The sequence below is a fragment of the Rhinoraja longicauda genome, chromosome 10, assembly GCF_053455715.1.
Source record: "Rhinoraja longicauda isolate Sanriku21f chromosome 10, sRhiLon1.1, whole genome shotgun sequence".
NCBI classification, from domain to species: domain Eukaryota; kingdom Metazoa; phylum Chordata; class Chondrichthyes; order Rajiformes; family Arhynchobatidae; genus Rhinoraja; species Rhinoraja longicauda.
The window spans coordinates 61,528,871-61,552,005 of record NC_135962.1 but is presented as its reverse complement, the minus strand read 5'-3'; the positions used below and the strand labels follow the sequence as shown (position 1 = coordinate 61,552,005).

The 23,135-nt window shown below is 54.8% G+C and overlaps 1 protein-coding gene across 1 annotated transcript in view; it reads right to left on the bottom strand.

The window, feature by feature from the left end:
- Window positions 1–23,135, bottom strand: part of ttll5 (tubulin tyrosine ligase-like family, member 5) — a 102,594-nt gene that overhangs the window by 22,612 nt on the left and 56,847 nt on the right. Inside the window, exons 13-14 of the mRNA XM_078407024.1 lie at window positions 12,486–12,567; window positions 8,434–8,495 (exon numbers count right to left, since the gene is read on the bottom strand). Of these exons, the coding sequence (XP_078263150.1) occupies window positions 8,434–8,495; window positions 12,486–12,567 (144 nt within the window). The remainder of the gene's footprint in view (window positions 1–8,433; window positions 8,496–12,485; window positions 12,568–23,135) is intronic.

Below are 23,135 nucleotides of genomic sequence, written 5' to 3'. Positions count from 1 at the left end.
AAGATAAAAGGACAGAGAGTTGATAGTTGCTGAGGTTAGTGTGGTGAAGGGTCTCCACCTGAAACTTCACCTATCCATATTGTCCAGTGATGTTGCTTGACCCGCTGAGTTACTCCTGCACATCCTTTTATAATGTAGTCATACAGTGGTAGAGCATTGGAACAGGCCCTTCAGCCCAACTCGTCCAAGTCGACCAAGACTAGGGGTGCCAACTATCTCACTCCCAAATAAGGGACAAGGTGGCATCACCGCCCCGCGCCCCACGTGACCTCACCCAGCCAGCGGCCATGTGCTCCCGCTCCACCAATGGCGGCCGCCCGGGCCGGGAGGCGGGTTGCTACGCAACCTCCGTAAGGCGGCGCACGGGCCTCCGGACCTACACTGTCCAGGCCTACACTGTCCGGGCCTACACTGTCCGGGCCTACACTGTCCGGGCCTACACTGTCCGGGCCTACACTGTCCGGGCCTACACTGTCCGGGCCTACACGGTCCGGGCCTACACGGTCCGGGCCTACACGGTCCAGGCCTACACGGTCCGGGCCTACACGGTCCGGGCCTACACGGTCCGGGCCAACACGGTCCGGGCCTACACTGTCCGGGCCTACACTGTCGGGGCCTACACTGTCCGAGCCTACACAGTCCGGGCCTACACAGTCCGGGCCTACACAGTCCGGGCCTACACAGTCCGGGCCTACACAGTCCGGGCCTACATAGTCCGGGCCGACAGCGCCCTCCCGGGCCTACACAGTCCGGGCCTACACAGTCCAGGTCTACACAGTCCGGGCCTACACTGTCCGGGCCTACACTGTCCGGGCCGACACTGTCCGGGCCGACACTGTCCGGGCCGACACTGTCCGGACCTACACAGTCCAGGCCTACACTGTCCGGGCTGACAGCGCCCTCCCGGGCCTACACTGTCCGGGCCTACACGGTCCGGGCCTACACGGTCCGGGCCAACACGGTCCGGGCCTACACTGTCCGGGCCTACACTGTCGGGGCCTACACAGTCCGAGCCTACACAGTCCGGGCCTACACAGTCCGGGCCTACACAGTCCGGGCCTACACAGTCCGGGCCTACACAGTCCGGGCCTACATAGTCCGGGCCGACAGCGCCCTCCCGGGCCTACACAGTCCGGGCCTACACAGTCCGGGTCTACACAGTCCGGGCCTACACTGTCCGGGCCTACACTGTCCGGGCCGACACTGTCCGGGCCGACACTGTCCGGGCCGACACTGTCCGGACCTACACAGTCCAGGCCTACACTGTCCGGGCTGACAGCGCCCTCCCGGGCCTACACTGTCCGGACCTACACTGTCCGGGCCTACACAGTCCGGACCTACACTGTCCGGGCCTACAGTGTCCGGGCCTACACAGTCCGGGCCTACACTGTCCGGGCCTACACTGTCCGGGCCTACAGCTTCCGGTCCTACACAGTCCGGGCCTACACAGTCCGGGCCTACACTGTCCGGGCCTACACTGTCCGGGCCTACACTGTCCGGGCCTACACTGTCCGGGCCTACACTGTCCGGGCCTACACTCTCCGGGCCTACACTCTCCGGGCCTACACTGTCCGGGCCTACACTGTCCGGGCCTACAGCGTCCAGGCCTACACTCTTCGGGCCTACACAGTCCGGGCCTACACAGTCCGGGCCTACACTGTCCGGGCCTACACTCTCCGGGCCTACACTCTCCGGGCCTACACTGTCCGGCACTTTGTGTCTTTGTTTGTAAACCACCATCTGCAGTTCCTTGCTTCTCCAGCAATTACATGGACAGACCATAAGGGGGGGGCAGCTTCTGCTGCTCCATCCAGATTCAATACAAATTCAAAAGCATGGAAACAGGCCCTTCAGCCCGCCAGGCTCACGCCAGCCATCCATTACCCGTTCACACTAGTTCCATGTTAACCCACTCATCTGTTATGAGACTAATGAATGGTCCTCTCAAGTGGTAAGTTGAATTCTTCACCTCCCAACCTACCTCATTGTTGTCCTTGCATTTTTTTTATCTGTACCTCTGTTGCTGTAACACATAGACATACTAGACTAGGGTGGACCCATTGGGTCCAAGCCTCTCCTGTTGCCATTCCGGGCCTACACTGTCAGGGCCTACACTGTCGGGGCCTACACAGTCCGGGCCTACACAGTCCGGGCCTACACAGTCCGGGCCTACACTGTCCGGGCCTACACTGTCTGGGCCTACACTGTCCGGGCCTACACAGTCCGGGCCTACACAGTCGGGGCCTACACAGTCGGGGCCTACACAGTCCGGGCCGACACAGTTGGGGCCTACACAGTCCGGGCCTACACTGTCCGGGCCGACACTGTCCGGGCCGACATTGTCCGGACCTACACAGTCCAGGCCTACACTGTCCGGGCCGACAGCGCCCTCCCGGGCGTACACTGTCCGGACCTACACTGTCCGGGCCTACAGAGTCCGGACCTACACGGTCCGGGCCTACACAGTCCGGGCCTACACTGTCCGGGCCTACACTGTCCGGGCCTACACTCTCCGGGCCTACACTCTCCGGGCCTACACTCTCCGGGCCTACACTGTCCGGGCCTACACTGTCCGGGCCTACACTGTCCGGGCCTACAGCGTCCGGGCCTACACTCTCCGGGCCTACACTCTTCGGGCCTACACAGTCCGGGCCTACACTGTCCGGGCCTACACTGTCCGGGCCTACACTCTCCGGGCCTACACTGTCCGGGACTACACTGTCCGGGCTGACACTGTCCGGGCCTACACTGTCCGGGCCTACACTGTCCGGGCCGGCAGCGTCCTCTGGGCCTAATATGCCACAAGGGCGGTCTCGTACAGGACAAACCAATTTAGCCCAATATACAGGATGTCCCGGCTGAAACAGGCCCAGTAAGATGGCCCCACGTAGCCGTCTTTGACCCATATCCCTCTTAACCTTTCCGACCAACGTCCAAATGTCTTTTAAATGTTGTTATTGTATCTGCCTCAACTACCTCCAGTTGTCTGAAAGAGCAGAACTTTCATTAAAGTCAGTAATGGGAATAGCAAAGCGGCTTCTGCAGCTGTGTGAGATCCCTGTGCTGACAGGCAGAGCCATGCTGTGTTTACGGCTGTACTTCAGCCAGGCTTTGGAGGAGAACGCTATCTCTCAGCTTCCACTCTCTCCAGTTACTTCAGGTCTAAGGCACAGTTTTAAACGCTGTGCTAATTTGTTCCAATAAGTCATCCTGCGGAGCGGCCGAACTGAGTCTGATACGCTGCGTGATGCAGCTCGACATGGTTAAATGTAGAACCAGAACAAAGGTCACTAAGCTGGATTGGATGCATCACTTACAAAAAAACACAGAGAGCTGCAGTAACTCAGCGGGTCAGGCAGCGTCTGTGGAGACCATGGATAGTTGACACTTTGGGACAGGACACTTCTTCAGACTTCTTCAGGTCCCTACCTGAAACGTCACCTATCCATGTTCCCCACAGATGCTGCCTGACCCGCTGAGTTACTCCAGCACTCTGTGAAACGTCACCTATCCATGTTCTCCACAGACGCTGCCTGACCCGCTGAGTTATCAGATCATATCATATATATACAGCCGGAAACAGGCCTTTTCGGCCCACCAAGTCCGTGCCGCCCAGCGATCCCCGTACATTAACACTATCCTACACCCACTAGGGACAATTTTTACATTTACCCAGCCAATCAACCTACATACCTGTACGTCTTTGGAGTTACTCCAGCACTTTGTGTCTTTGTTTGTAAACCACCATCTGCAGTTCCTTGCTTCTCCAGCAATTACATGGACAGACCATAAGGGGGGGGCAGCTTCTGCTGCTCCATCCAGATTCAATACAAATTCAAAAGCATGGAAACAGGCCCTTCAGCCCGCCAGGCTCACGCCAGCCATCCATTACCCGTTCACACTAGTTCCATGTTAACCCACTCATCTGTTATGAGACTAATGAATGGTCCTCTCAAGTGGTAAGTTGAATTCTTCACCTCCCAACCTACCTCATTGTTGTCCTTGCATTTTTTTTATCTGTACCTCTGTTGCTGTAACACATAGACATACTAGACTAGGGTGGACACATTGGGTCCAAGCCTCTCCTGTTGCCATTCCGCCTCCTTCCGGCCCCGCCGCTTCCGCTCCCCCCCCCTCCATTGGCCGCCACTCCTGTCATTCATACGGGTCCCGCCGCCGGCGGCCATCTTGGGCATGGCAAGTGGAAAGGATTTATTAAAAGATTAAAATGTCAATAACTTCTAAAATATAACACCAATTTGAACGAAACTTGCGACTGCACACCGCAGGGCAATGGTGAATAAGGTGGGCCTAAAATTGTTGTGCTATCGTACACCATTTTCGGCTGTATTTTGGGAACAAAGAAACAAATATATATACAAACAAACAAACAAACATACATAAAGATGAGAGTTTTAGTAATATAATAAAATATTTTGTTCTTTTTTGCAGTACGTTGATGTATGTATGTAGTACTTATGTATGATATGATCAAACTTGGTTTTGGAACAACCTGCCCGAGACCTGAAGAAATTGCAGAAGGTTGTGGACGTGTGATATATCAGCCTTCCCCATTGACTCCAACTACACCTGTAGCCAACATCATCAAGGACCATTTACACCACACATTCCCTCTTCCCTCTCCGTCAGGCACAAGATACAGTTTAACAATAAGGGGGAGGCCATTTAGAACAGAGATGAGGAAAAATTATTTCAGTCAGAGAGTTGTGAATCTGTGGAATTCTCTGCCTCAGAAGGCAGTGGAGGCCAATTCTCTGAATGCATTCAAGAGAGAGCTAGATAGAGCTCTTAAGGATAGCGGAGTCAGGGGGTATGGGGAGAAGGCAGGAACGGTACTGATTGTGGATGATCAGCCATGATCACATTGAATGGTGGTGCTGGCTGGAAGGGCCGAATGGCCTCCTCCTGCACCTATTGTCTATTATCTATTGTCTAAGCCTGTAAGCATGTGTCACCAGATTGAGGAACAGTTCTTGCACTAACTCTAACCCAACAAACAGCTCACAATGGCCTGCTTCCTTTATCATCATTACACTTTTGCATATCTTTCATTCATTGTTCTTTATCTCTCTACATCGTCGTCTCTATCTCTCATTTCCCTTTCCCCTGACTAGTCTGAAGAAAGGTCTCGACCCGAAACGTCACCCATTCCTTCTCTCCAGAGATGCAGCCTGACCCGCTGAGTTACTCCAGCTTTTTGTGTCTATTTTCCCTAATGTTATCAACTCAAATGCTTGGGTGTAGTCCCGATCTTCCAACCCAGCTCATTGTGGATCTTGTAGTTTTTTTAATCTGCAGTTCTCTATGTAACGCTATACCACTGTAACGCTATATTCTGCACGCGGGTATTTTCTCTTTGCTCTAACTCTTGTACGTATACATGGTTTATTATACTTACATATAGTCTGATTTGACCGGTTACCTCACCAAACAGTGCTTTTCACTGTAGCGTGGTACTCGTGATTAGTTTAGAGATACAGTGCAGAAACAGGCCCTTCAGCCCACCGGGTCCGCACCGACCAGCGATCCCCGCACACTAACACTACCCTGCACACACTAAAGACAACTCACATTTATACCCATTATAGTAGTACTGAACTTGTCTCTTTGTGTCCTCTTGCTGTTACTATGACTAGAAGTGCACATATTTATTGAGACAATGAACTGAAGTGCTGCAGGCATCAGTGCCTTGCAATCGCATAAGGGTCTGATTACTTTGTGTAAAAGGCCTCTCTATGACATTTCCACAATGCACCGAGCTTGTGAAAGACATTCCCCACACTCGGCAAACATTCACATGCTTTTGTTTATTTCAGTCACTGCAACAAACCGTGGGACAAATTGCATTTTGCACTGTACAGTACAAAAGTCGTGCCATTTAGGCAATAGACAATAGGTGCAGGAGGAGGCCATTCGGCCCTTCAAGCCGGCACTGCCATTCACTGTGATCATGGCTGATCATCCACAATCAGTACCCCGTTCCTGCCTTCTCCCCATACCCCCTGACTCCGCTATCTTTAAGAGCTCTATCCAGCTCTCTCTTCAATGCATCCAGAGAATTGGCTTCCACTGCCTTCTGAGGCAGAGAATTCCACAGATTCACAACTGTCTGGGTGAAAACGTTTTAAAACTCTTTATCCACCCCTTCAAGCCCCTTGGTCCAGTGGCAGTTCTGCACTGCCCCACTACTTTAGCCAGGGCATCAAGGCTCACACTGTATGTACCCCAAGCTTGCAACAGCACGGTTTAATGCCACTGCTTTAGCCAGAAGTGTCAAGGCTGTCACTGTACCCCAAGCTTGCAACGACACAGTGTAATGATAGTTGAGTGTTACTCCCTGCCTTCATTGTTTAGATACATTACACACTCACTACACCGACTGAAGTAACACAAGATCCTACAGCAAATGGGAAACAGGAGACAAAATAAAAAAGAGACACAAAGTGCTGGAGTAACTCAGCAGGTCAGGCAGCATCTGTGGAGAACATGGATAGGTGACGTTTCACAGTGTGCTGGAGTAACTCAGCGGGTCAGGCAGCATCTGTGGAGAACATGGGTAGGTGACGTTTCACAGAGTGCTGGAGTAACTCAGCGGGTCAGGCAGCATCTCTGGAGAACATGGGTAGGTGACGTTTCAGGTAGGGACCCTTCTTCAGACCCCATCCAAGCTTTAATTCCCCTCTCTCTGGAAACTGGTCACGTGCTGTTATTATGTGAGGACCACAAAGCAAAATGCTTAGGGGAGATAGAGTGATAGAGTGTGGAAACAGGCCCTTCGGCCCAACTCGCCCACACCGGCCAACAATGTCCCAGCTACACTAGTCCCACCTGCCTGCGCTTGGTCCATAACCCTCCAAACCTGTCCTATCCATGTACCTGTCCAACTGTTTCTTAAACGATGGGATAGTCCCAGCCTCAACTACCTCCTCTGGCAGCTTGTTCCATACATCCACCACCCTCTGTATGAAAAAGTTCCCCCTCGGATTCCTATTAAATCTTTCCCCCTTCACCTTGAACCTATGTCCTCTGGTCCTCGAGATCTGTGGTACAAAATCGGAAATTGTCAATAGAGGACAGATTGGTTTTCCAGAGTGACTTTCACAAGCAGACGATGTTTGCCCCAAGATGTTTTGGAACCTTCTGGAGCGTCGTCACTTTAGTCCCACATTCGTGAGAGGTCGTAGGAAAAAAAACTGCAGACGCTGGTTTACATCGAAGGTAGACCCAAAATACTGGAGTAACTCAGCGGGCTCAGGCAGCATCTCTGGAGAGAAGGAATGGGTGACATTTCGGGTCGAGACCCTTCCTCAGACTGAAGTGGATGCTGCCTGAGCCGCTGAGTTACTCCAGCACTCTGTGTCTACCTGAGTGAGAAGGTGGGCAGGTGACGATCACACGCTGATCTCAGAGAGGTGTGTAGAATCATGAGGGGAATAAGTAAGGTGAATGCACAGAGTCTTTTACCCAGGGTAGAGGAATCAAGAACCTGAGGACATAGGTTAAAGTGAGAGGGGAAATATTGAATAGGAGGCTGAGGGGCAACTTTGTGGTGGGTATATGGAACGAGTTGCCAGAGGAGGTAATTGTGGCAGGTATTATAACAACATTTAAATAACGCTTGGACAGTCTAACCTCATCTACTGTATCCGCTGTTCCATATGTCGACTTCTCTACATCGGTGAGACCAAGCGCAGGCTCGGCGATCGTTTCGCTAAACACCTGCGCTCAGTCCGCCTTAACCAACCTGATCTCCCGGTGGCTGAGCACTTCAACTCCCCCTCCCACTCCCAGCCTGACCTTTCTGTCCTGGGCCTCCTCCATTGTCAGAGTGAGGCCCAGTGCAAATTGGAGGAACAGCACCTCATATTTCACTTGGGTAGTTTACACCCCAGCGGTATGTACATTGATTTCTCTAACTTCAGATCGTCCCTGCTTTCTCTCTCCATTCCCTCCCCCTCCCCAGCTCTCCCACTAGTCTTCCTGTCTCCGACTACATTCTATCTTTGTCCCACCCCCTCCCCTGACATCTGTCTGAAGAAAGGTCTCGACCCGAAACGTCACCCATTCCTTCTCTCCAGAGATGCTGCCTGTCCCGCTGAGTTACTCCAGCATTTTGTGTGTAACTTGGACAGAGACAGGGATAGGAAAGATTTCGAGGGATATGTGCCAAGCGTGGGCAGTTGGGGTTAGCTTAGATGGGGCGTGTTGGTTGGCATGAGTGGATGGACTGAGGGGCCTGTGTCCATGTTGTCTGACTCTATGTGAAAACGGGCTGGTATTTACACGCCTCGAATGCCACAAACTGAAGTCAGACAGGATACCAGATGAAAAGCAACCCAGGTTTCTGAAAGCATCATTGTCCAGCTGGGGAATCAATGCATGGGAGTGCCTTCACCCCACGCACGCACTCACCCACCAACGTGAACATATCCGTCAGCAAGCTGCCTTTGATCTTCAGGTCCAAGGGTGCGTCACTAGTGAGACACAACGGGAAATTCATTACAGCCTGTGTCCAGACAGCAGACAATAGACAGCAGACAATAGACAGCAGACAATAGACAATAGACAGCAGACAATAGACAGCAGACAATAGACAATAGACAGCAGACAATAGACAATAGGTGCAGGAGGAGGCCATTCGGCCCTTCAAGCCAGCACCACCATTCACTGTGATCATGGCTGATCATCCACAATCAGTACCCCGTTCCTGCCCTCTCCCCATACCCCCTGACTCCGCTATCCTTGAGCTCTATCTAGATATTCGGAAAAATCGGAAACTGAAAATCTCGGAGAAAACCCACGCAGGTCACAGGGAGAACATACAAACTCCGTACAGACAGCACCCGTAGTGGGGATGGAACCCGGGTCTCCGGCACTGTGAGGCAGCAACTCTCCCGCTGTGCCACTCAATGTGCCCCTTGATTACACAAGGCAGGTAAAGCAGGGGTAGAAGTGCAAAGGGTCAGAGAATAGACAAGCCAGGCTTGCAGAATCAACATGCATTTGTGAAATCTGTTAGAGTGACACTGCACTGAAACAGTCCCTTCAGCCCAATCCGTCCCTGCCGACCAAGTGGCCCATCTAAGCTGCTTCCATTTACCCGCAACTGCCTCCTCTCCCTCCAAACATTAACCTTTCACAGAGTGCTGGAGTAACTCAGCGGGTCAGGCAGCATCTGTGGAGAACATGGACACAGAGTGCTGGAGTAACTCAGCGGGTCAGGCAGCATCTGTGGAGAACATGGATGGGTGACGTTTCACAGAGTGCTGGAGTAACTCAGCAGGTCAGGCAGCATCTGTGGAGAACATGGATAGGTGACGTTTCACAGAGTGCTGGAGTAACTCAGCGGGTCAGGCAGCATCTGTGGAGAACATGGATAGGTGACGTTTTGGGTCAGAATCCTCATCAGACGTCCCGACCTGAAACATTGCCTATGTATGTCCTCCAGAGATGAGGCGTGACCTGCTGAGTTACTCCAGCACTTTCTGTCTTATTTTTAAACCAGCAGCTGCAGTTCCTTGTGTCTACTTAAGATACAATAGTGGCATTTAAAAGACGTTTGGATAGTCACATGGACATGTATGGGATGGAGGCATATGGATTATGTGGAGCAGATAAGGGTTGGTATTAGCATCATTATCTGCAAAGATATCGTGGGCCAATGGCCTGACCCTGTGCTCTGTATTATGCTCTGTATTCCCCATACATACTGTTAACTGTGTTTTTCTTCCTCTGTTGGACACTACTAACTGCTTCTCAATGAAAACAAGCCATTCCCAGCTCACATGGGACCGTTCAAGGCAACCAAGAGGAGACTTTTGTTCCTCAGTCCAGAGCAAGACTCCAAAAAGGATCACTGTCTCAATTCCTGAATCACCCAGTGTGTTCAAGCTGGGACTTGAATAGGGTTGCCAACATCCTCACTCCCAAAGGTAACGTCACCGCCCCGCGCCCCACGTGACCTCACCCAGCCAGCGGCCACGTGCTCCCGCTCCACCAATGGCGGCCGCCCGGGCCGGGAGGCGGGTTGCTACGCAACCTCCGTTAGGCGGTGCCCAGGCCTCCGGACCTACACTGTCCCGACCTCTGGAAGGCAGGCACAGATTTTAACCAGTATCTGCAGTTTTTTTTCCTATCTACACTGTCTGGGCCTACAACGTTTGGGCCTACAGTGTCCGGGCCTACAGTGTCTGGGCCTACAGCTCCTCCTGGGCCTACAGTGTCCGGGCCTGCACTGTCCGGGCCTGCACTGTCCGGGCCTACATTGTCCGGGCCAACAGCGCCCCCCGGGCCTACAGTGTCCGGACCTGCACCGTCCGGGCCTACATTGTCCGGGCCGACAGCGCCCCCCAGGCCTACACTGTCCGGGCCTGCACTGTCCGGGCCTACAGTGTCCGGGCCTACACTGTCCGGGCCTGCACTGTCCGGGCCTGCACTGTCCGGGCCTACACTGTCCGGGCCTGCACTGTCCGGGCCTACAGTGTCCGGGCCTACACTGTCCGGGCCTACAGTGTCCGGGCCTGCACTGTCCGGGCCTACAGTGTCCGGGCCTGCACTGTCCGGGCCTGCACTGTCCGGGCCTGCACTGTCCGGGCCTACAGTGTCCGGGCCTGCACTGTCCGGGCCTGCACTGTCCGGGCCTGCACTGTCCGGGCCTGCACTGTCCGGGCCTGCACTGTCCGGGCCTGCACTGTCCGGGCCTGCACTGTCCGGGCCTGCACTGTCCGGGCCTGCACTGTCCTGGCCTGCACTGTCCGGGCCTGCACTGTCCGGGCCTGCACTGTCCGGGCCTGCACTGTCCGGGCCTGCACTGTCCGGGCCTGCACTGTCCGGGCCTGCACTGTCCGGGCCTGCACTGTCCGGGCCTGCACTGTCCGGGCCTGCACTGTCCGGGCCTGCACTGTCCTGGCCTGCACTGTCCGGGCCTGCACTGTCCGGGCCTGCACTGTCCGGGCCTGCACTGTCCGGGCCTGCACTGTCCGGGCCTGCACTGTCCGGGCCTGCACTGTCCGGGCCTCCACTGTCCGGGCCTGCACTGTCCGGGCCTGCACTGTCCGGGCCTGCACTGCCCGGGCCTGCACTGTCCTGGCCTGCACTGTCCTGGCCTGCACTGTCCTGGCCTGCACTGTCCAGGCCTGCACTGTCCGGGCCTGCACTGTCCGGGCCGACAGCACTCCCCAGGCCTGCACTGTCCGGGCCTACACTGTCCGGGCCTGCACTGTCCGGGCCTGCACTGTCCGGGCCGACAGCACTCCCTAGGCCTGCACTGTCCGGGCCGACAGCACTCCCTAGGCCTACACTGTCCGGGCCGACAGCAATCCCCAGGCCTGCACTGTCCGGGCCTGCACTGTCCTGGCCTGCACTGCCCGGGCCTGCACTGCCCGGGCCTGCACTGTCCGGACCTACACTGTCCGGACCTACACTGTCCGGGCCTGCACTGTCCGGACCTACACTGCCCGGGCCTGCACTGTCCGGACCTGCACTGTCCGGACCTACACTGTCCGGGCCTGCACTGTCCGGACCTACACTGTCCTGGCCTGCACTGCCCGGGCCTGCACTGTCCTGGCCTGCACTGCCCGGGCCTGCACTGCCCGGGCCTGCACTGTCCGGGCCTGCACTGTCCGGGCCTGCACTGTCCGGGCCTGCACTGTCCGGGCCTGCACTGTCCGGGCCTGCACTGTCCGGGCCTGCACTGTCCGGGCCTGCACTGTCCGGGCCTGCACTGTCCTGGCCTGCACTGTCCGGGCCTGCACTGTCCGGGCCTGCACTGTCCGGGCCTGCACTGTCCGGGCCTGCACTGTCCGGGCCTGCACTGTCCGGGCCTGCACTGTCCGGGCCTGCACTGTCCGGGCCGACAGCACTCCCCAGGCCTGCACTGTCCGGGCCTACACTGTCCGGGCCTGCACTGTCCGGGCCTGCACTGTCCGGGCCGACAGCACTCCCTAGGCCTGCACTGTCCGGGCCGACAGCACTCCCTAGGCCTACACTGTCCGGGCCGACAGCAATCCCCAGGCCTGCACTGTCCGGGCCTGCACTGTCCTGGCCTGCACTGCCCGGGCCTGCACTGCCCGGGCCTGCACTGTCCGGACCTACACTGTCCGGACCTACACTGTCCGGGCCTGCACTGTCCGGACCTACACTGCCCGGGCCTGCACTGTCCGGACCTGCACTGTCCGGACCTACACTGTCCGGGCCTGCACTGTCCGGACCTACACTGTCCTGGCCTGCACTGCCCGGGCCTGCACTGTCCTGGCCTGCACTGCCCGGGCCTGCACTGCCCGGGCCTGCACTGTCCGGACCTACACTGTCCGGGCCGACAGCACTCCCCAGGCCTAATACAGGACAAGGACGGTCCCGTACAGGACAAACTAATTGAACTCAAAGTACGGGATGTCCCGGCTAATACGGGACAGTTGGCAACCCTAGACTTGAATGAACAAAGGCAGTGCTCGTAGCTTACTCACCAGGCCAGTGAAGGGGAAAGATTCACTTCCAGCAGCCAGGGCTTGAGGTTGCAGTCAATCAGGACATCAAACCCATACAGCTCTGTTGAAACACAAAGCACAGCTGTGTAAGGGTCAAGGATGCAGAGTGTCAGGACATTGCAGATCCCACCATCGTCTGCCATCTCACAGGAGTCCACTCCTATTCCATACAGCTCCCACAACACTACCTACCACCCATCATCCACATTAACACCATCCAGTGCTCAACCTCCCACCAGCGTCCACCTTTAAAATGAAAACAAATTGCCTCTATCCATCTTGAATTCAACCATGCTGCAGAATAACCTTTCTGAACATCTGTGCCAACCATCAGACTGGGACTCAGCGGGTCAGTGTGAAGTGTGGGTGCAGGGACAGGGGTAAGCCACAGTCCTTGAGCTTGGCCAATTCATCACTCATCTCCGTTTGCCTTTGATTAACGGCAGGGAAGAAACGTATCATTCACTGCCAGCATAAAGAGGTGGTGCCCGCTGACACTAATGGAGTTGGGTATCAGGAGGGAACGCCTCAGACATCCAATACAATGGCCCCCACCTCAACGAGCAACCCAACACCAGCCTCTGTCACAGCGGCTCAGCCTTCCATCAAGCCCAACACCCACAGCCCTTTGGGGAAGAAGCTCGCTAATCAGAGCAGATCAGATTTCTACTCAACCCTTGATGGAAAAAAGTCCTTTCTGATTTCCCTCGTGAGCATGTTTCCAATACTAACTCTGTGGCCATTTCTTCTGTTTTAGACAACGGACAACAGACAATTGGTGCAGGAGGAGGCCCATCGGCCCTTCGAGCCAGCATCGCCATTCAATGTGATCATGGCTGATCATTCTCAATCTTTACCCCGTTCCTGCCTTCTCCCCATACCCCCTGACTCCGCTATCCTTAGGAGCTCTATCTAACTCTCTCTTGAATGCATTCAGAGAATTGGCCTCCACTGCCTTCTGAGGCAGAGAATTCCAGATTTACAACTCTCTGAGTGCAAAGGTTTTTCCTCATCTCCGTTCTAAATGGCCTACCCCTTATTCTTAAACTGTGGCCCCTGGTCCAGGACTCCCCCAACATTGGGAACATGTTTCCTGCCTCCAGCGTGTCCAATCCCTTAATAATCTTATATGTTTCAATAAGATCCCCTCTCATCCTAGTTTTCTCATTCTAATGGATGCAGATTCTCAGCATCTATCTTCACAAATCTCTTGATCATTTAGTCAACTTGTCCCTTCCTACCCAAACCACCCCCTCCCCGGGCACTTTCCCCTGCAACTGCAGGAGATGCAACACCTGTCCTTTTACCTCCCCCCTCGACTCCATCCAAGGACCCCAACAGTCTTTCCAGGTGAGGCAGAGGTTCACCTGCACCTCCTCCAACCTCATCTATTGCATCCACTGTTCCAGATGTCAACTTCTCCACATCGGTGAGACCAAGCGCAGGCTCGGCGATCGTTTCGCTAAACACCTGCGCTCAGTCCGCCTTAACCAACCTGATCTCCCGGTGGCTGAGCACTTCAACTCCCCCTCCCACTCCCATCCTGACCTTTCTGTCCTGGGCCTCCTCCATTGTCAGAGTGATGCCCAGCGCAAATTGGAGGAACAGCACCTCATATTTCGCTTGGGTAGTTTACACCCCAGCGGTATGAACATTGACTTCTCTAATTACAGATAGTCCCTGCTTTCCCTCTCTCTCCATCCCCTCCCCCTTCCCAGTTCTCCCACCAGTCTTCCTGTCTCCGACTACATCCTATCAGTCCCTTCCTCCCACGCATGCACTCACCCACTAACGTTCAAAATTGGAAATTGGAAGTACAGTTTCTACTGATTTGCACCATCGTAACGTGGAAACCTCCTAGGCTGAGAGGTATCTGTACTGGTTAAGTGGCAAAGACCTGTGTGGACCAACTGGCTGAGTATTCATGGACATCGACAACTTCTCACTCATACAGCGCTTGTGAAACGTCACCATCTGTACTGGTTAAGTGGCAAAGACCTGTGTGGACCAACTGGCTGAGTATTCATGGACATCTACAACTTCTCACTCATACAGCGCTTGTGAAACGTCACCTATCCATGTTCTCCACAGATGCTGCCTGACCCGCTGAGTTACTCCAGCACTTTCTCCCTGTGACTGCATGGGTTTTCTCCCATGTCCAAACGGTGTGCAGATTTATTGGTTAATCGGCGCTCTGTAAATTGCCCCTGGTGTGCAGGGAGTGGATGAGAGAGTGGGATAACATGGAACTAGTGTGAACGGGCGATTAACAGTCGGTGTGGTCTCGGTGGGCCAAAAGACCCGTTCTCACGCCACGTCTCTGTAAATTAAACGTTGTTTGGGCCACATGTGGAGTATTGCGTGCACTCTGGTTGGCTTATTACAGGGGGAATGTGAACGCTTTGGAGAGGGTGCAGAGTAGGATTACCAGGATGCTGCATGGGTTGGCCATTTGGAAGACTGCTTAGACTTTACATCAGAGGAATCAGGCCCTTCGGCCCACTGAGTCCATGCCGACCAGCGATCACCCCGTAAACTTACACTGGACTGTACTACACACGAGGGACAATTTACAATTTTACCGAAGTCAATTACTTTACAAACCTGCACGTCTTTGGAGTGTGGGAGGAAACTGGAGCTCTCGGAGAAAACCCACGCGGGTCACGGGGAGAACGTACAAACTCCACACAGACAGCGCCTGTAGTCAGGATCGAAGCCAGGTCCGGAGTTTAGAAGGATGAGAGGGGATCTTATAGAGATGTATAAAATTATAAAAGGACTGGACAAGCTAGATGCAGGAAACATGTTCCCAATGTTGGGGGAGTCCAGAACCAGGGGCCACAGTCTTAGAATAAAGGGGAGGCCATTTAAAACTGAGGTGAGAAGAAACTTTTTCACCCAGAGAGTTGTGAATTTGTGCAATTCTCTGCCACAGAAGGCAGTGGAGGCCAATTCACTGGATGAATTTAAGAGCGAGTTAGATAGAGCTCTAGGGGCTAGTGGAATCAAGGGATATGGGGAGAAGGCAGGCACGGGTTACTGATTGTGGATGATCAGCCATGATCACAATGAATGGCGGTGCGTACAGGCTCGAAGGGCCAAATGGCCTCCTCCTGCATCTATTGTCTGTGTTTCTATGTGTCCATGTCTCTGGCGCTGAGAGACAGCAACTGCACAGCGGAGCCACTGTGTGGGCCTAAGTCTGGTGTTAGACACAGCTGCTCCATGTGAGGCATCGCCCGCCTACCACAGGCCTGAGCTGATCGGAGCTCGTACGCACGGGATGTGACCCTGAGAGACATGGTAGTCAGCCTCACGCACTGCTCCAACACAAGCTGATCAATGCTGTCTAACCACATGCCCACAGATATACCTGTCAGCAACACACACACACCCCACACACACACACACACCCCACACACACACACACACACCCCACGCACACACACACCCACCCCACACACACACGCACACACCCCACCCCACACACACACACCCCACACCCCAACACAAACCACACACACGCACACACACACCCACACACACACCCCCCCCAACACACACACACACCCTAACACACACACACACCCACACACACACACCCCACATACACACACCCACACACCCACCACACACACCCCCACACACGCACACACACACACACCCCCACCCACACACACACCCCACACACACCCCCCACATATACACACCCACACACCCACCACACACACCCCCACACACGCACACACACACACCCCCACCCACACACCCCCACACACACACACACCCCACACACACACCCCACACACACACACCCCACACACACACACACACACCCCGTGCACACACACGCACAATATACAATAGACAATAGACAATAGGTGCAGGAGGCCATTCAGCCTTTCGAGCCAGCACCGCCATTCAATGCGATCATGGCTGATCACTCTCAATCAGTACCCCGTTCCTGCCTTCTCCCCATACCCCCTCACTCCGCTATCCTTAAGAGCTCTATCCAGCTCTCTCTTGAATGCATTCAGAGAATTGGCCTCCACTGTCTTCTGTGGCCCCTTGTTCTGGACTCCCCCAACATTGGGAACATGTTTCCTGCCTCTAATGTGTCCAATCCCCTAATTATCTTATATGTTTCAATAAGACCCCCCCTCATCCTTCTAAATTCCAGTGTATACAAGCCTAATTGCTCCAGCCTTTCAACATACGACAGTCCCGCCATTCCGGGAATCAACCTAGTGAACCTACGCTGCACGCCCTCAATAGCAACACACCCCCACAAGCACACACACCCACACCCCACACACACACACACCCCCCACGCACACCCCCACGCCCACATACCCCCCCCACATTACCCCCCCACACACACACACACACATGCACACAGACAACCCACACACACATACCCACCCCACACACACATGCACACAGACACCCCACACACACATACCCCCCCACACACACGCACGCACGCACACGCACACACACACACCCCCACCCCCGCACACACACACCCCCCCACACACCTACCGACTGCGAAGGGCAGTGAAGGATGCAAAAAAGAGGTACCGGGACAAGATGGAGTCACAGATGGAGCAGCAGGACACCAGGCGCCTTTGGCAGGGGCTACGGACTATAACTAGCTACAGGTCCAGCACCCCCTCAACCGGAAGTGCCGGCTCCTCCTTAGCTGATGACCTGAACTCTTTTTATGCACGGTTTGAGACGGGTAACGCCACCAGCTCGCCGTCTAAAAACAGCACCGAAGGGGCGCTCGCTAGCGAGGCTGGAGGGGGATCCACCGCCGGGGATGTGCACACATTCTCGGTGACCGAGCATGAGGTGAGGTGGGCTCTGACGCGTGTGAACACGAGGAAAGCTGGAGGCCCAGATGGTATTTCTGGGCGAGTGCTAAAGTCTTGTGCTACTCAGCTTGCTCCAGTGCTCACCACAATATTCAACCTCTTCTTGGCCAAGTCCGTGGTCCCTGCATGCTTCAAAAGATCCATCATTGTACCGGTGCCAAAGAATGCCTCTCCAGCGTGTTTAAATGACTACCGACCGGTGGCCCTCACCTCGGTTGTCATGAAATGCTTTGAGAGGCTAGTCAAGAAGCACATCTGCGCCCTCCTTCCTCGCAACATGGACCCACTACAGTTCGCATACCGTCTGAACAGGTCCACGGATGATGCGGTCTCCCAGGTTCTACACACCGCTCTCTCTCATCTGGACAGCCAGGGGGGCTATGTGAGGATGCTGTTCATTGACTTTAGTTCAGCATTCAACACAATAGTCCCCAGCAGACTGGTTGAAAAGCTGCTGGAACTGGGGCTTAGCACCCCTCTGTGTGCCTGGGTCCTGGACTTTCTCACTGCCAGGCCCCAAGTGGTCAGGATGGGGGAACACACATCTAGCTCCCTCACCCTGAACATAGGATCCCCCCAGGGCTGCGTCCTTAGCCCCCTACTGTACTCCCTGTACACACATGACTGTAGGGCCAGGTTCAGCTCAAACTCCATCATCAAGTTTGCTGATGACACTGTGGTGGTGGGCCGGATCTCCAACAACGATGAGAAGGCCTACCGGGAGGAGGTGGCTGATCTGGCACTCTGGTGTCAGGACAATAGCCTCCTCTTGAATGTCACTAAAACAAAGGAGCTGATTGTGGACTTCAGAAGGGCTAAACATCCAAGGACGTACACGCCACTGGAGATAAATGGGTCTATTGTGGATAGGGTGAGCAGTTTCAAATACTTGGGAGTCCGCATCGCAGAGGATCTGACGTGGGCAACGCACATTGCCGCACTGGTGGGTAAGGCTAAGCAGCGCCTTTACCACCTTAGACAACTGAGGAAATTCAGAGTGTCGCTGAGGATCCTTCATTGCTTCTACTCTGGGGCTGTAGAGAGCATCCTGTCCGGCAACATTACAGTCTGGTTTGGGAACAGCTCTGCCCAGGACAGGATGGCCCTGCAGAGAGTAGTGCGTTCGGCAGAACGCACCATGGGAACTACACTCGTCCCCCTGCAGGACCTATACATCAGGAGGTGCAGATCCAGAGCAAGCAAGATCATGAGGGACCCCTGCCACCCCAGTAATGGACTGTTCCAGATGCTACGGTCAGGCAAACGCCTCCGCTGTCACGCTGTGAAAACGGAGAGGATGAGACGGAGCTTCTTCCCACAGGCCATCAGGACTGTCAACTTTGATAACTCCAGAGACTAAATTTTTGTCGACACTTTTTGTGCTATGTTTAGTAACTTATTAACTTTATTTATATGCTGTAACTGTAATTCTTTTTGTGCGCAACCCGCAGGCATTGCCACTTTCATTTCACTGCACATCGAGTATGTGTATGTGACAAATAAATTTGACTTGACTTGACTTGACACACAGGCTGAGTGGTAACACCTGCTATTGATTGTGGTTCCCAGCTGGGAACAATTGCATCAGCCTCACCACTGTCAGCAGGGTGAGATCATGCAGCTCAGGCCTCTGTCACCACTGGCTGCCAGCTCCTGCAAGGAAGCTAACTGTGAGAGACGTGCTGCCTGTGCCTGACAACGAGGGGAACACATTCACATCGCTCCAGCTCTTTCCATGACCTGAAGCTCTTTACACAAAATGAAATATTTTTGAAGTGCGCTCACAGTTGTAAAAGCAATGACCCTGTAAAATGAGGAGAGCTTGGAGTTTGCATTTCATTTCACTTTTGGTTCAGTTCCAGGGTGTTTTTTGAGTTATTATCATTGTTTGGCAAAATCTGTCTATTTTTGGTTATTAAAACAGGCTTTGGGCAAATGCCTCAACTTGCGTCTTCTGTAATAAATGGCAATTAAATGGTAATAGTAGTAAATAAAACCACAGTTGCAAAGCCACCCATTACCACCAAGGTTCCACGTGACGAGGCCCCTGCGTACCACACTGGCCTGCCCACACTGTTACAGGGCCCTGGGTTAGGGTCTCTGCGTACCACACTGGCCTGTCCACACTGTTACAGGGCCCTGGGTTAGGGCCCCTGCTTACACTGGCCTGTCCACACTGTTACAGGGCCCTGGGTTAGGGCCCCTGCTTACACTGGCCTGCCCACACTGTTACAGGGCCCTGGGTTAGGGTCTCTGCGTACCACACTGGCCTGTCCACACTGTTACAGGGCCCTGGGTTAGGGTCTCTGCGTACCACACTGGCCTGCCCACACTGTTACAGGGCCCTGGGTTAGGGTCCCTGCTTACACTGGCCTGTCCACACTGTTACAGGGCCCTGGGTTAGGGCCCCTGCTTACACTGGCCTGTCCACACTGTTACAGGGCCCTGGGTTAGGGTCCCTACCTACCACACTGGCCTGCCCACACTGTTACAGGGCCCTGGGTTAGGGTCCCTACCTACCACACTGGCCTGCCCACACTGTTACAGGGCCCCTGCTTACACTGGCCTGCCCACACTGTTACAGTGCCCTGGGTTAGGGTCCCTGCTTACACTGACCTGTCCACACTGTTACAGGGCCCTGGGTTAGGGTCCCTGCTTACACTGGCCTGTCCACACTGTTACAGGGCCCTTGGTTAGGGCCCCTGCTTACACTGGCCTGCCCACACTGTTACAGGGCCTGGGTTAGGGTCCCTGCTTACACTGGCCTGTCCACACTGTTACAGGGCCCTGGGTTAGGGCCCCTGCTTACACTGGCATGCCACACTGTTACAGGGCCCTGGGTTAGGGTCCCTGCTTACACTGGCCTGCCCACACTGTTACAGGGCCTGGGTTAGGGTCCCTGCTTACACTGACCTGCCCACACTGTTACAGGGCCCTGGGTTAGGGCCCCTGCTTACACTGGCCTGTCCACACTGTTACAGGGCCCTGGGTTAGGGCCCTGCTTACACTGGCCTGCCCACACTGTTACAGGGCCTGGGTTAGGGCCCCTGCTTACACTGACCTGCCCACACTATTACAGGGCCCTGGGTTAGGGTCCCTACCTACCACACTAGCCTGTCCACACTGTTACAGGGCCCTGGGTTAGGGCCCCTGCTTACACTGGCCTGCCCACACTGTTACAGGGCCCCTGCTTACACTGGCCTGCCCACACTGTTACAGGGCCCCTGCTTACACTGGCCTGTCCACACAGTTACAGGGTCCCTGCTTACACTGGCCTGTCCACACTGTTACAGGGCCCTGGGTTAGGGCCCCTGCTTACACTGGCCTGCCCACACTGTTACATGGCCCTGGGTTAGGGCCCCTGCTTACACTGGCCTGTCCACACTGTTACAGGGCCCTGGGTTAGGGTCCCTGCTTACACTGGCCTGTCCACACTGTTACAGGGCCCTGGGTTAGGGTCCCTGCTTACACTGGCCTGCCCACACTGTTACAGGGCCCTGGGTTAGGGCCCCTGCTTACACTGGCCTGTCCACACTGTTACAGGGCCCTGGGTTAGGGCCCCTGCTTACACTGGCCTGCCCACACTGTTACAGGGCCCCTGCTTACACTGGCCTGCCCACACTGTTACAGGGCCCCTGCTTACACTGGCCTGCCCACACTGTTACAGGGCCCTGGGTTAGGGCCCCTGCTTACACTGGCCTGTCCACACAGTTACAGGGTCCCTGCTTACACTGGCCTGTCCACACTGTTACAGGGCCCTGGGTTAGGGCCCCTGCTGACACTGGCCTGCCCACACTGTTACAGGGCCCTGGGTTAGGGCCCCTGCTTACACTGGCCTGTCCACACTGTTACAGGGCCCTGGGTTAGGGTCCCTGCTTACACTGGCCTGTCCACACTGTTACAGGGCCCTGGGTTAGGGCCCCTGCTTACATTGGCCTGCCCACACTGTTACAGGGCCTGGGTTAGGGTCCCTGCTTACACTGGCCTGCCCACACTGTTACAGGGCCCTGGGTTAGGGTCCCTACCTACCACACTAGCCTGCCCACACTGTTACAGGGCCCTGGGTTAGGGCCCCTGCTTACACTGGCCTGCCCACACTGTTACAGGGCCCTGGGTTAGGGCCCCTGCTTACACTGGCCTGCCCACACTGTTACAAGGCCCCTGCTTACACTGGCCTGCCCACACTGTTACAGGGCCCCTGCTTACACTGGCCTGCCCACGCTGTTACAGGGCCCCTGCTTACACTGGCCTGCCCACACTGTTACAGGGCCCTGGGTTAGGGTCCCTACCTACCACACTAGCCTGCCCACACTGTTACAGGGCCCTGGGTTAGGGCCCCTGCTTACACTGGCCTGCCCACACTGTTACAGGGCCCTGGGATAGGGCCCCTGCTTACACTGGCCTGCCCACACTGTTACAAGGCCCCTGCTTACACTGGCCTGCCCACACTGTTACAGGGCCCCTGCTTACACTGGCCTGCCCACACTGTTACAGGGCCCCTGCTTACACTGGCCTGCCCACACTGTTACAGGGCCCTGGGTTAGGGTCCCTACCTACCACACTACCTGCCCACACTGTGACATGACCATGGATTAGGAATTCACACGAGACCCCCGAGAAAAGTTTTCCTCATCTCAGTTCCAAATGGCCTCCCCCTTATTCTTAAACTGTGGCCCCTTGTTGGGGACTCCCCCAACATCAGGAACATGTTTCCTGCATCTAGCTTGTCCAACCCCCTAATAATCGAATTTGTTTCTGCAAGATCCCCTCTCATCCTTGTAAACCCAAGTGTATACAAGCCCAGTCGCTCCAGTCTTTCATCACATGACAGTCCTGCCATCCCGGGGATTAACCTGGTGAATCTGTATGGTGGATTTGATCTGTTTGGATAGCAAGAAAAACAAGATTTTCCACTGTACCTCAGTACATGTGGCAATAATGAACCTGAACCTACCCTGGGGATTTCAATGTTCATACCGTTGGGCTCGAGGCTCCAAGCAGGATATAAGGTGGTGTTTGCAAGTGCACGTTACTAGTGTTGGCCTTTCCTGGTGTGCACATGTGATTTCAGGATAAACCTTCAACTCCTTCAGCAGTGGGCCAACAAAGTACTAGTCTGAGGAAGGGTCTCAACCTGAAGTCTGAGGAGGGGTCTGGACCCAAAACGTCACCCATTCCTTCTCTCCAGAGATGCTGCCTGTCCCGCTGAGTTACTCCAGTATTTTGTGTCTACCTTCTATCAAAAACACGCTGGCAGGTCACGTCCACACCGATCAGTAGGCCCCCTTCTGTTGTCATCCCAGCTTTCACAACTTGCCCCATGGCCTGCTAGGCTTAAGCTTTTTACTGTCGCGTGATATCATTGATGTTCGGCACGGTGGCACAGCGGTAGAGTTGCTGCCTTACAGCGAATGCAGTGCCGGAGACCCGGGTTCCATCCCCACTACGGGTGCTGTCTGTACGGAGTTTGTACGTTCTCCCCGTGACCTGCGTGGGTCTTCTCTGAGATCTTCGGTTTCCTCCCACACTCCAAAGATGTACAGGTTTGTAGGTTAATTGGCTTGGTAAATGTAAACATTGTCCATAGTGGGTGTAGGATAGTGTTAGTGTGCGGGGATCGCTGGGCGGCGCGGACCCGGTGGGCCGAAGGGCCTGTTTCCGCGCTGTATCTCTAAACTAAACTAAACTACTGCCAGCCCCAGCTGCCATGCTCACTTCTAAAGAGTGAATATGATAACAAGGCTTCTCAGTA